The 12,003-nt window shown below is 45.5% G+C and overlaps 1 protein-coding gene and 1 long non-coding RNA gene across 3 annotated transcripts in view; one reads left to right on the top strand and one right to left on the bottom strand.

Annotated features, from left to right (window-relative positions):
• The window catches only part of Ipo9 (importin 9), a 47,692-nt gene extending 43,980 nt beyond the window's left edge, over positions 1-3,712 (top strand). For both annotated transcript variants that reach the window (XM_047520408.1, XM_047520409.1), the window contains exons 20-24: positions 189-322; positions 1,353-1,475; positions 1,853-1,957; positions 2,162-2,238; positions 2,688-3,712. In XM_047520408.1, the coding sequence (XP_047376364.1) occupies positions 189-322; positions 1,353-1,475; positions 1,853-1,957; positions 2,162-2,238; positions 2,688-2,798 (550 nt within the window). In that variant the 3' untranslated portion in view covers positions 2,799-3,712. The remainder of the gene's footprint in view (positions 1-188; positions 323-1,352; positions 1,476-1,852; positions 1,958-2,161; positions 2,239-2,687) is intronic.
• Positions 3,713-8,112: 4,400 nt separating this feature from the next.
• Positions 8,113-10,037, bottom strand: LOC124961601 (uncharacterized). The gene is made up of 2 exons (XR_007104299.1): positions 9,477-10,037; positions 8,113-8,380 (listed from the first exon to the last, which is right to left on the bottom strand). It is a non-coding gene; the product is annotated as an uncharacterized LOC124961601 (long non-coding RNA).
• Between the last annotated feature and the right edge of the window lie 1,966 nt (positions 10,038-12,003).

Here is a 12,003-nt window from a genome sequence, read left to right as displayed (position 1 = left end):
TCTTTGTTCAAGAAAAGCAGTTCTCATTGGACCATCTTATGAATTCTAATCCCATTTTCAGCTGAACTGTCTTGTCTCTCCTAATTAGTTGTGAACAGAATTTTCATTGTCTTAGGACATAATGACTGGTCTCCTGAGTGGACTCTAGATAGGTGGCTGATTGATCTTTTCTGGCTCTTCCTTGCCAGCTCTGTGGCACTGTGTAAACTGCTCCAGCATGGCATCAATGCAGATGACAAACGGCTACAGGATATCCGTGTGAAGGGAGAAGAGATCTACAGCATGGATGAGGGCATCCGTACCCGCTCTAAATCAGCCAAAAGTGGGTGATGCCGCCATCCCTCCGGTCCCTTCTCCGTAGAGCCTAAGGATGCTTTTTATTCATTTGTTTATTTTATTTATAGTACTGGGGATTGAACCCAAGGGCACTCTACTCTTTTATTTTTTATTTTGAGACAGGGTCTTACTCAGTTGCCCATGCTGGCCTTGAACTTACAAATCCTCCTGCCTCAACCTGAGATTATAGGTATGCACCACCATGCTGACCTGTGATCTATATTTTTAAAACATAATTGCGAGTGATGGGTTAGATAAAGAAGAGGCAGAGCCAGGTGTGGTGGTATATGCCTATGTGTGTGACTCAGGAAGTTGAACAGGAAGAGTGCAAGTTCAAGGTCAGCCTCAGTGACTTAGCAAGGCCCTCTGCAACTTGGTGAGACCCTGTCTCAAAATAAAAAATAAGAAGAGCTGAGGATGTGGTTCAGTGGTAAAGCACTTCTGAGTTCAATTCCCAGTACCAAAAACTAAAAATTAAGAAGAGGAGGCCGAAAACTATAGGCAAACAATGGATCAGAATATAAGGTTCCTTTCTGTTGTTGAAAATTGACAAAAATAGTTACCAAGGATCCCCAGCTTCCAGGTTCATTCTGAGACCTGAACACACATATTCAGCATGTCTTTGTTATCAGGTTTTCTCTAGTGATTTTTAGGTAGAGCTGCTTTAACTGTAAGTTTATAATAACCCATAAAATCTTACAAAGATATCTTGCAAGTCCTGAGGACTCTAGTACTGTGGTGTGTACAATTATTTGGCTTTAGAACTTTAATACTTACAAGAAACTATCTCCTTCAGTCCCTGAGTTCTTAATCTCTCCCAACTTCAGAACTGTTATAACAGGACAAAGTCATTTAATGTTAAATCATTCTTTGGTGGCTAAATATAGTCAGAGATGGTGGAAAGTGATGGTGAAATGATGGTCAACTCTGTGGTGAGTGCACCATAGGGAGCATGAAGGCGTTGCCAGAAGTGAGCCAATAACAGTCTGACTTAAAGCCTTTTCCTTCCTTCCCAGATCCAGAGCGCTGGACAAACATTCCTTTGCTGGTCAAGATCCTAAAGCTGATTATCAACGAGCTCTCCAACGTCATGGAGGCCAATGCTGCTCGCCACGCCAATCCTGCAGAGTGGAGTCAAGGTGCACCAGGCCCTTACTCCCAGGAGACTTTTAACCTGGCAGATCAAGTTACAAATTGTCAATTTGGTTTGTTGACTCATTGGTTTAGAAAGAAAAAAATATGTGTTGAGTGGCTACTCTATGGCTGATACTGTCAGGTCTGCCTTGTTAAATCTCAGAAGCTGGGAATGGGAAACAACCAGGGGGCTGTCTTACCCTTCCTTCTTGGAAGTTGGTTCTTTCATTCACACTGGGAGTGTTTGGCCATCCTTGATTCTCTCCCACTAGGGACTGCAAGCCACCTTGGAGAAACCCTCAGAGCCCTCTGTTCTGGCCTGTTTGGGTTTCAGAAGGGAGAATACATGAATGTGCTTTAGCTGCTTTTCATTTCCAAGCAGATGACTCCAATGATATGTGGGAGGACCAGGAGGAGGAAGAGGAGGAAGAAGAAGATGGTTTAGGTGGCCAACTTTTATCTGACATTCTTGCTACCAGTAAATATGGTAAGCAGTTTGAGAAGAGGAGAGCCATGGTAAATATCTTTCTTTGCACACTGGTACCAAGAATGGGGTACCCAGGAAAGGGGAGAGGCGGGCCTATAAGGAATGTTCCTTGGGCTTCTGCCTCAGCCATGCAATGGTGCATCACCACCAGGGCTGATCATGGGCCTCTGCCCTGACCCGCCCTGTGTTGGCTATGTCTAACAGAGGAGGATTACTACGAGGATGATGAGGAAGATGACCCCGATGCCTTGAAGGATCCTCTCTATCAGATTGATTTGCAGGTGAGGGTGTCCAGAGAAGAGCTCTTGCAAGCGACAATATCCCAAGCCATGGAAGCAGAAATATGGGCTCAGATCTATTCATAGTTCTTCCTGGGAACCTCAAGGGAGAGAGTTGTATCTTGCTGAGTGGTCAAGGGCTTTGGGGAGAGTGGGACGTTTCACCAAATATTTTATACCAGTATTATAATCCAGCTACTTGAGGCTATGTTGTGAAGGTCCTTGGGGTAAAACATGAGATAATAGCTGTGGAAATATTTTGGTTCCCTTTGAAATTTTGTCCCTGGGTTATACCTAAACTAGATCCAAGAATATAAAAGGTCATCCCTCAAGAAGGTGGCATTTGCTTAGAAGTCAGCCAGTGCCTCTACCACTTGGTAGTGGTTCATACACTGCTGCAGATGAGTGACCCCGGGGGCCCTCAGTAACACCATTCTTATTCTTCCCTCCAGGCATATCTCACAGACTTCCTCTGCCAGTTTGCCCAGCAGCCATGCTACATAATGTTCTCAGGCCACCTTAATGACAATGAGAGGCGGATTCTACAGACCATCGGCATCTAAAAAGAGGGCCTTTCTACATTGGCTTCTTTTTGGCCCAGCCACAAATCATTTTGCAGCCCTCACTGGCTTTGAGATGCACTTTCTTCTCAACCTAGAGTGGCTTCCTGATCCTCGGTCCTTGGCCTCTGCAGAGTGACACTCACAATGACTTTGACCAAGCTCACCAGTGCCATCACCTAGGAATACTGGAACAAAGGACATTTCTCAAAATTCCTATGAAGATATCCTATCTCTGGAGCCTTTTTATCCCCAACTCTGCCCCCACCTCTGTTCCTAGTGTCCTCTGCTGGCCAATCCAGAAACATTTGTGCCCAGAAGGATTATGTGTTCATGGATTATTTTGCCCCACCTCAGGAGCACAGGAAGTCACTACCATTTATATTCTAAAACAGACCTGTCTACTTTCATAGGATATCTGATGTGTTCAAATAGGAACCCCTGAGAGATCACTAAGCTTTCTGCCCTCGACCACTGATGCTCTGGGTTCTCAGCAGGCACAAGCAGGAGCAGCTACATGCTACGCCCTTTCCAGCAGCCTCCCTCCCTGCTTTCTTCCTACAACACTGAGGCTCCTCTGTTGAAGGAAGTCATCGTCTTGTTTTTGCTTCCTTGCATGACACAACCCCTCCCCCAAGCTGTTCCTATATATACATGCACACACAAAATAAGCCAGACAGATGGCAATTTGTTTTCCCTTTTTTAGAAAAAAAAAAAAAAGAAAGAAAGAAAAAAAGGATTTTTAAAAAATCCACCTGACCCAACTATATTTAATATGCCTCCACCACACATTACCAGAGTATGATATTCAAAGGTTATCCCTTGTCCCTCAGGAATCCTTTAAAGTGGTTAAGTTGTAGCCCTCAAATTTGCAATGTGTATTTTTCTAGGACAGTAAAGTAATCTTTACAAATGAACTTAGTCTGCATGGTATAAGGTATCTCAGCACCTCTGCCTTCTATTCCCTTTAGAAGGAAGTAAAAGTAGAGGAGAAAAAAGGATTGCATGGAGCCTATTTAGACATTCTAGTGTGTTTTGTCAAACTTAGCTTAAAATAATTCTTAGAGATCTGACTTATTTAATCAAATATTAAAGAGGGTTTGGGACATAACTTAGTGGTACAGCAATTACCCAAGGCCCTGGGTTCCAGTCCCAGCACGACCAAAAAAAAAAAAGTTTAAGGTCAATGCCTTAATTAGATTTTAGTCTGTTATGGGTTCAGAGAGTAAATGAAGATGAAAAAAATACTTAAGGGAGGTAAAGCCCAGTATTCCCCTTCTTTGATAGTACACACATTTGGTGCCCTATATTTAGTAGCCACAGAATATTTCTTTAGGGTGACGTTGTCAAAGGAAACAATATATAAAATGAGTTTGCACTTCCCTTCTTAAAAGGGGTAGCCCCATTATGGGGCTTTCACTCCGAAGGACTTTTATGGAAACCTAAGGATGTAACTGGTAATGACTTCATGCCACTAGATGTCCCTAGTGTTCAGCATCCATGATGAGTTGGAAGGTATTTTAGTTTCTATCTTTGAAAAGCCTGAGGGCGTGTGTTCACAGTTGTCTGCTGCCAACCAGATTCTGAGGCTAATATTCTGTCCCTGCTGCTGCTGCTCCCTCTGGAGTTGGAGTCACTGATAATGGAAAGCAATGACAAGTCTGGCCAGTGGTGTCCAGAAAATGTCAGTGTGATCCTTGGAGTCTCACTCTGTGGCTGACCTCAAGGCAGTATCAACTGGATTTGGTGCCAAAGACTAAGTCAACTATTGATTTGGGCACCAAAAAATGGTCTCCTGTGCCAGCGCATTTGAGAGGCTTGGGGCTCCAACACAAACTGAGAGTGATGGACCCCTTCTGAGCCTGATAACTTAAAAAATTAGCCATACATGGTAGCATACCTCTATAATCCCAGCAACTCATAAGGCTGAGGTAGAAAGATCACAAGTTCAGTAGCAGCTTTAGCAATTTAGCAAGATCCAGTCTCAAAAAGGACTGGGTAAATGGTAAAGCATCCCTGAGTTCAGTCCCCAGTACCAAAATAATAATAATAATCTGTCTAGTGCCAAAAGTGGTAATAACTGCCTTGGCAAGGCTCCCCTCTTTCTGTTCTCAGGCTGATTTTTTTGGGGGGCGGGGGTGTTAAATTTCTCTAGCAGAACAATCAACAGGAAGTATGACTATAAATTGGGGATTTATTAGATTGGCTTACACAACCAGAAGCTGGATAGTCCACAATGGCCACCTGCAGGCTGGAGAGCTAGAGGAACCAGTAACTGCACAGTCCAAGAGGCTGAAACCTCAGAATAAGAGGGATCAACGGTGCTTCCCTAGTCAGAGACTGAAGGCTTCTGGAACTTCGTGGAGAATCACTGACAGTCCACTTTGAAAGAAAGCTTCTTTTTGAAGAAGCGAGAGTCTGATATCCTCAGGTGATCCCAGCGGCAATCAAGAACCCATTCAAGAAGGATTGAGCTTGCATTTACTGCTGCTTCCTTGTTCTTGCAACTTTTATTCCATCCAAGCCACCATCCTATTGGACGGTGCTGCCCACACTTAGGGAGGATCTCCACTTCACTTCGCTATCCCACATGCCAGTCATTCCTGGACACCCCCCCACTGACATGCCCAGAAGCCTCTTAATCACCGACATCTCTCAATCCAATCAAGTTGACAATTCAAACTAACCATTACGGGACAAATGAACTTAGGAAAATGAGTCCTGAGAAAAGGGCACTAGTGTCCCTTGTGGGGAGCCCTTGCCAACAGACAGCTTTGGTTGAGAGTGGAGAGTTTTTGACTCCGTGTGCAGGTACTTCCTTATATTTCCAGATCATTTAACTTTTACAGCAGGAACACAGACTAGATATTCCCAACCGGTTAAAGAGTTTAGAAAGACTGTTTAGTGTTAGCAAGAATAATATCTGTTGGAGACCAGGTATGACAGGAAGCTGAACTCTTAGCTCCTATTTTATCTTCTGTCTTTTGGCCAGAGCTAGCTTTGATCTGAAAAGGACTGAACTACCCGGTTAGAAGGAACTGAAGATCAAGAAAACTCCCATGAGGTAATAATGAGATCAGGTTCCTGCCTGGTGAGCAGCAGCTAGGACACTAGGGTTCCCAGGAGTTGGTTGAGCTGTTGGTGGAAACAAAGGAAGATGGAAACACTAAAAGACTGAAAAGCAGATGAGTCCAACAAGGAAGCAGTCAGTCATTAGGAAGCATGACCTACAGTCAATGACTTAAAAGCAGATAAATAAGAATGATGAAAAAGTAACAGTTCATTATGAGCAAAAGAGCAAGTGAGGCCTTGCAGCCTTTAGTTTTGTTAACTAGATAAAATCACCTGGACAGGGCTGGGTGTGTAACTTAGTGATAGAGCTCTTATCTCACTTGGGCCAGGCCCTGGGTTCAAAAACAAAAAACCCTGGACATAGAAAAGGAACTAAGGAGATAGAGAAGTTGGTGACTGAAGACCAACTAACCAAACTACAGGTTAACCCATTGTGTAATGATGGTGGGGCTGGAGAGCTTGCCTAGCGTGTGCACGGCTCAGGGTCCAGTCCAACCCCAGGGGCAGGGCCTGTATATAGGGATGTAAATATGGAGCTCATGGGGGTCTTGGCCAGAAATGAAACTGGAAGGACAAGTGAGGGCCAGATGGTGAAAGGTCCTGCAAGGCCTGCTTTCCTTAGAAGCTGTGAGACCACCTAAGGATTTAAGCAGAGAAGTGATAAGTGTTTTTGGTGTCATTCCAAACATGACCAGGATGATTTAGACCCTGGGTGGAAAAGGAGGGAGAAGGGAGGTAGAAATGGAGTCTGGTAGCAGCTCCAGGTGGGAGATCCCAGAGCCTGGTCTCAGCTAGCGGGCTGGAGTGGAAGAAAGGGATTAGTGAAATGTCAGCAGGTAGCATCAGTGGGGCTTCTTAACTGATCGGGGACGCAGTGGGTTGTCTTGCAAGGTTACAGTGCGTTTCTCCCCATCAGCAGAAGTGCCCAACCGGAGGCTGGACATTCAAGTAGCTGTCATATCTCTCATGGAAAAAGCTCTCATTCTCACAGGGATTTAGACTAGGTCTTAATATTTTACCAGGATTCTAGCAGCAAAGCAGCCAAAAGTAATTGTTAATAAAATTCCAAATTTTGTGAACTGTTTATCTTTCCCTGACAGATGGGATAGGTCAACATCATCTAACAAAGAATCTCACGTTCCAATATTTTTCCTTTTTTGATGAGGTGAGAAAAGGAGGGCATTAGTACTGGTTTCCTAAAATTGTAAATTTTGAAAGGTCTCATGCCTGTGTGTGGAATACATGATTTTGTAGCAAATTGCTGTGGGAAGAAAAACTATGAGGCCTGGCCAGAAGGTCCAGGATGTCCCTTCAAGTCTTACGTTGTTTTAACTTGGCATGATGACATAGCTGGGAATGGAAGCAGGTGACATCCCCTCTAAGCCTTGGTTTCTTCATCTGTACAATGAAGAACTAATACCTACCTCACTGGGTTGTGGTTAGAATTAAAGCTGACTTGATGAAAACACCTGAAATGGTGAGAAGTGTCCCCTCCTACCCTCCACCCCCAGAGCTGGGAGCTTCATTTGACTCAGACTCCCTGGCTGAATTTGACTGTGACTCAGTTCAGCTTGACAGATGCTGTTGCTGCTAAATCGGGGTCGTGGTGAGCCTTTGGGAGGCTGACTCTGAAGAAGGGGCTGCAGCTACCTGGGGAACAGGACAGTAATATGGCAGCCCCAGCTCCCGCCATTCAAGCAGTTTTTCTGTGGCTAAGTGATGACATAAATCATTGATATATTTTTCACTAGGTGTTTTTTCCTCCACTCATCCAAGAATGTATGTGAGTTCTTCACAGTTCCTTGCCTTAGCTGTTTTTACAGCATGATTTGAGGGAAGCCATACCCTGGACCCTTGGTGAGAGCTCTTATGAACTGAGATTGGGCTCAGGGTCCAGGAAGAAGAGGGGGAGAGAAAAACAAAGGAGACAAAAGACAAGTAGAGGGCAGAAAAATCTGTAGGGCCTACGAGTGGTGAGAACCCTGCTCTGGTCCTGGCAGAACACCTGGTGAGGAAATTCTGGGAAGAAGACTGCATGGAGTCCCTGCAAAGGCCTCTGTGCACGGGCTTGCAGGCTGATGAGCAGAACCAGTGTCAGCAGATCCAGTGTGGACTAAGGCCTAGACAGACCAGTATTTTATACTTCGTGGGACCCCAGGACCTTTCATAATCCTGAAAGGGGAAGTAAATGATACCAAATCCAGGTTCAGAAGTTCATCCCACAGAAAAACCAATGTCCCAGAGATGAGTGTTGGAAAAAAGACTTTATTCAGTGGTCAAAGAATGGAGAAGAGGGTGCATTGCTCACAAATCAGCTTCTCAACTCCAAGAGGGCTGAGGATTACCATATAGGATAGGATGATGAGGGGGAGGAAGGCTAATAAAGGGAAGGTAGAATACGTGGATTTCTTCTAGGAACTCAGATGCCACTTTTTTTCTTTCATGGTGTGGTCTTTCCCATCATGGCAACTGGTAGGTGTCTTTAGCTTTGAAGCGGGAAAGTCTAGGCAAGCCTAGGTCAAGTTAACCCTGTGTTAATTTTGGATGAAACATTTTTCACATGATCAAATATGTCTACATGCAGAGCTAAGCAAAATCTGATCCAAAGGTTAAGGCAAAAAAAGAAGACAGACACCACAAAAGGAGCGATGACTACCATTTTCATCCCATTCCAGTTACACTGGACCTCCGCAGACCCAAGTGAAGCAAAACATTCAGGCACAAAGCGTAACCTGGGCAACCGTTATCAAAACCCACACGGCAAAGGCATGTCGTGTACAGCAAAGCTAGTGGGAAACTGACACTATATTGCCCACCTGTGTGACCTCCAAAATGAGTGATTTTTAAGTCAGCTAAGCAAGTGAAGTTAGAGGGTTTGTCTAGGTTTTTTCATCCGTAACAGTAGTAGGATAGAGAATCAGCCTAATTTATTTCAGTCAAAAAATATTTCTTCCACACTTGACTTTGTGATTGCAAAGTCACACCTGACCTCGTACCCTTCTCCAGCTCCCTTCCTCGTCCCTGACAGAGTTTCACTAGCAAAAGCACAGAAGCAAGGCCAGTTGCCGGTGCCCTGCTATGTGAACTTGAATAGCTCTTTTCCCATTGAGCAGGGAGAGACAGATTGGGTCAGAGCTTCTGTTAACTCTGACTTGGGGATTCTAGAAGATTCGATTGAAGCATAGTTTATTTCCATATGAGGAAACCAAGACCAGAGGGGTTGAGTGGTTTCACCAAACTTGCAGAGCCAGGAAGAGGCAAAGCAGGACTCACCTAGTTAGTGGTTCAGAGCTCGGGCTCTGGAACCCAACTAGGATTGAATCCTGTCATTTACCAGCTAGGTGACTTTGGGAGCTATTTAAATTTTCTGTCTCCACTTCCTAATTCACAAAACAGGTATAATATTAGTATCTGTTTCATGGAATGATTGTGAACTTTAAATAAAGTCAATACGATACAAAGTACTTTGTAGTATTGCCTCATAGTAAGTAGTAATTTTAGCTATTAGTCTAACCTCAAGTCTAATAGAATTCTCAACACAGAAGCCTGTCTTTATTCAACTGATCTGACAGAAAGACCCTGGACCTCTGTAAATTCAACAGTTCTTACCTGTATAGATGGTAAAACGAAGCTAGAAACAGGCTCCAGGGCAAGAAGGGCCAGCTGGAGCATTGAGGCCTATGGCCCCAAACTCTTCCCAGGAGAGGGAGTAGGGACAGACAGGAGAGCTGTAAACAGCCTTCTTCCTCTCTTATCCTCAGTTCCCAAAATAACATTTGTCTGCCCCCACCCTGCCCAGCTGGCAGAGCTACAGACTGAGTAAGATGCCATTTAAAGATAACCTGGCCTTCCCCATACGCCCCACAATGAGCCTGAGCCAGACTCCTGAGGCCAGGTCCTGGCTGCCTAGGACTGCTGCCCCCACAGCCACCAGGGTGTGCCTGAAAAGGGGGCTGCTCACACCTGCCACCCAAGCCAGCCTGGCCACCCCCTCCTGTCTTGCTGCCTTGGTTCTGCCCAAACTACTGGGCATGTTGCAAAAGAGCCAGAGCCTGGCATACAGAGAGGCACTCCTGCCAAGGCATGGTAAAAACTCCTGGGGAAAGAGTGACCCCTCTTACCAATGGCAGGTGGCAGGGAGGCTGATCCCCACTGTCCTTCACCTACTCTTCACCCCCAGGTCCTTCCTACCAAGAGAACAAACACAGGAGACCCAGTCGTTTATAGCAAGAAAGATTAGACACCAGGAAGAACGTTCTGGTTGAGGAGAGATGTTTGTTTATGCTGGAGCAGTGGAAGCAGAAGACCTTCAGTCCCCAGCTCAGCCATAAGACCTTAGCCAAGTTCCTGGTGCTCTCCCAGCTGTGTACTGCAAGGAGACGATATCCAAGTCTCTCTAGGGAGGACGTGACAGATTAACTCGGACAGAAGGAAGGACTGTAGGGTCCTGTGGTGGGAAGAAATGTATGGTAACCTGTGCACAAGGTTGGGTTGCCAGAGGCCCAGCCAGGAGGAGGGTAGCCTGGTTGCTCTTCTGGAGAAAGAACAAACTGACCAGAGGCAGGAATTAGGAGAAGGGAATTTCCTTATCTCAGAGCAGCTCAAATCAAACTACCACAGCCAGACAGAAGACAAGAGCCTTGCTGGCCAGATTAGCAGGGTAAGACAGAAGCCTCAGGAATGGAGGCCCTAGGGTCCAGGGCCAGGGAGGGTCAGGAGGAGCTCAGCAAATTTCAGGCTGGATCCCAGGCTCCATGGGGAGGATAATGGAAGGAGCTGGGGGACCCTGAACTGGTCTTACAACTCAGGAGAGAGGTGACTCCGTAGAGCACTCGGACTACAGCCCCAGGCCAGCCCAAACTGGTTCACAGGTATGATCCCAGCTCTTCTCCTCCTCCTCCTGGTTTCCCCAATTCCAGACATCCTGACTAGCCGTGCAGACTTCTGCTAGGGATAAGGATGGGCATCATAGTTTCCTGGAGTACATACTCAGAAACACACAGCCCTAAGCCTTTGAGACTTGTAAATAGGACAGGTGGTAGAGACCAAGGACCTGAGAAAGTCCAACAGCAGTGTGAGCTGGAAGAATTAACTCCTTCCAATCCAGTTTCCTCATCTTTACAATGGGATGAGCTCATGGACTGAATTTTTTCCCTAGAATTAAAAAAAAATTATTTATTCTTTTTAGTTGTATTACCTAGAATTTTGTAGCTGGAAAATCACTGATGATGTTGGTGAGAGCTAGGTGTCATCATGAGCTGAAGTGTCAACCAGTGCCAACCAACCTAGGGGAACACTAGCTTGGAGAGAAAAGGAGAACAGCAGAAAAGTAGTTAGACAGGAGTGAATGTCAGGAAGCACGGGATTTCATTTTTATCTTTTAACAAGAAAGACTTGAGTTTTCATTTTCCTAGGGAAAAATAGCTGGTAAGGAGGAAGAAACTGAAGACCTCCAAAAGAAGGAATAATGTAGAGACAGATCAGATGAGGTCAAGAGCACACCTGGAGAGTTAACCTTGGACAGGAGAGATGACCTTTCTTCTGAGGGTCATTAACCAACAACCACCCACATGTGGCCAGGACTGGGGAATAAGTGAACACGGCCACACGATCCTGTGTTCATGGAGTTCCTGGTGTAGCAAAGAGGAGACAGATAGCCATGGGTACACTGTGTAGGTGGCAGTGAGTTCTAAAATGTGTCTCTTTGTCCCTGGCCACTGCAATTACAACTGTGTCCTGTGTGAGTTCATATTCTTGTCAGCCCATTGGCCCGCTGGCAGCTTCCTAAGGCAGGAAGTTGTTCTCTCTTATTCCAGTTCTCCCAGGGGAATGTACCTGGGCCCATGGAGGTCAGGGGTGGGGCCACCCCTGCCCCCACTGCCTTCCCTAACCTATTCCGATTCTTCTGAGCCTTCCATGACTTGCCCTGCCGCCCTCACCCCAGTACGTCAGAAAGGCTGCACCATTTGCTACTGGGATTAAAGGACCCACCCTGATCTAGAAGACTTGTGTCTTGATACTGCCGCCACCATTTACTGGCTGTATTACCTGAAGCAGGTCTTTTTGCTTATTTAGTCCTAGTTTCTCTGTTTATAAATGGAATTAATAATAACATCTACCAACCAGGTTTAGCTCA

This window comes from Sciurus carolinensis, chromosome 12 (assembly GCF_902686445.1).
Source record: "Sciurus carolinensis chromosome 12, mSciCar1.2, whole genome shotgun sequence".
Classification (NCBI taxonomy): Eukaryota; Metazoa; Chordata; class Mammalia; order Rodentia; family Sciuridae; genus Sciurus; species Sciurus carolinensis.
Note: the sequence above shows the minus strand (reverse complement) of the source record. Positions and strands in the feature narration are given on the sequence as shown.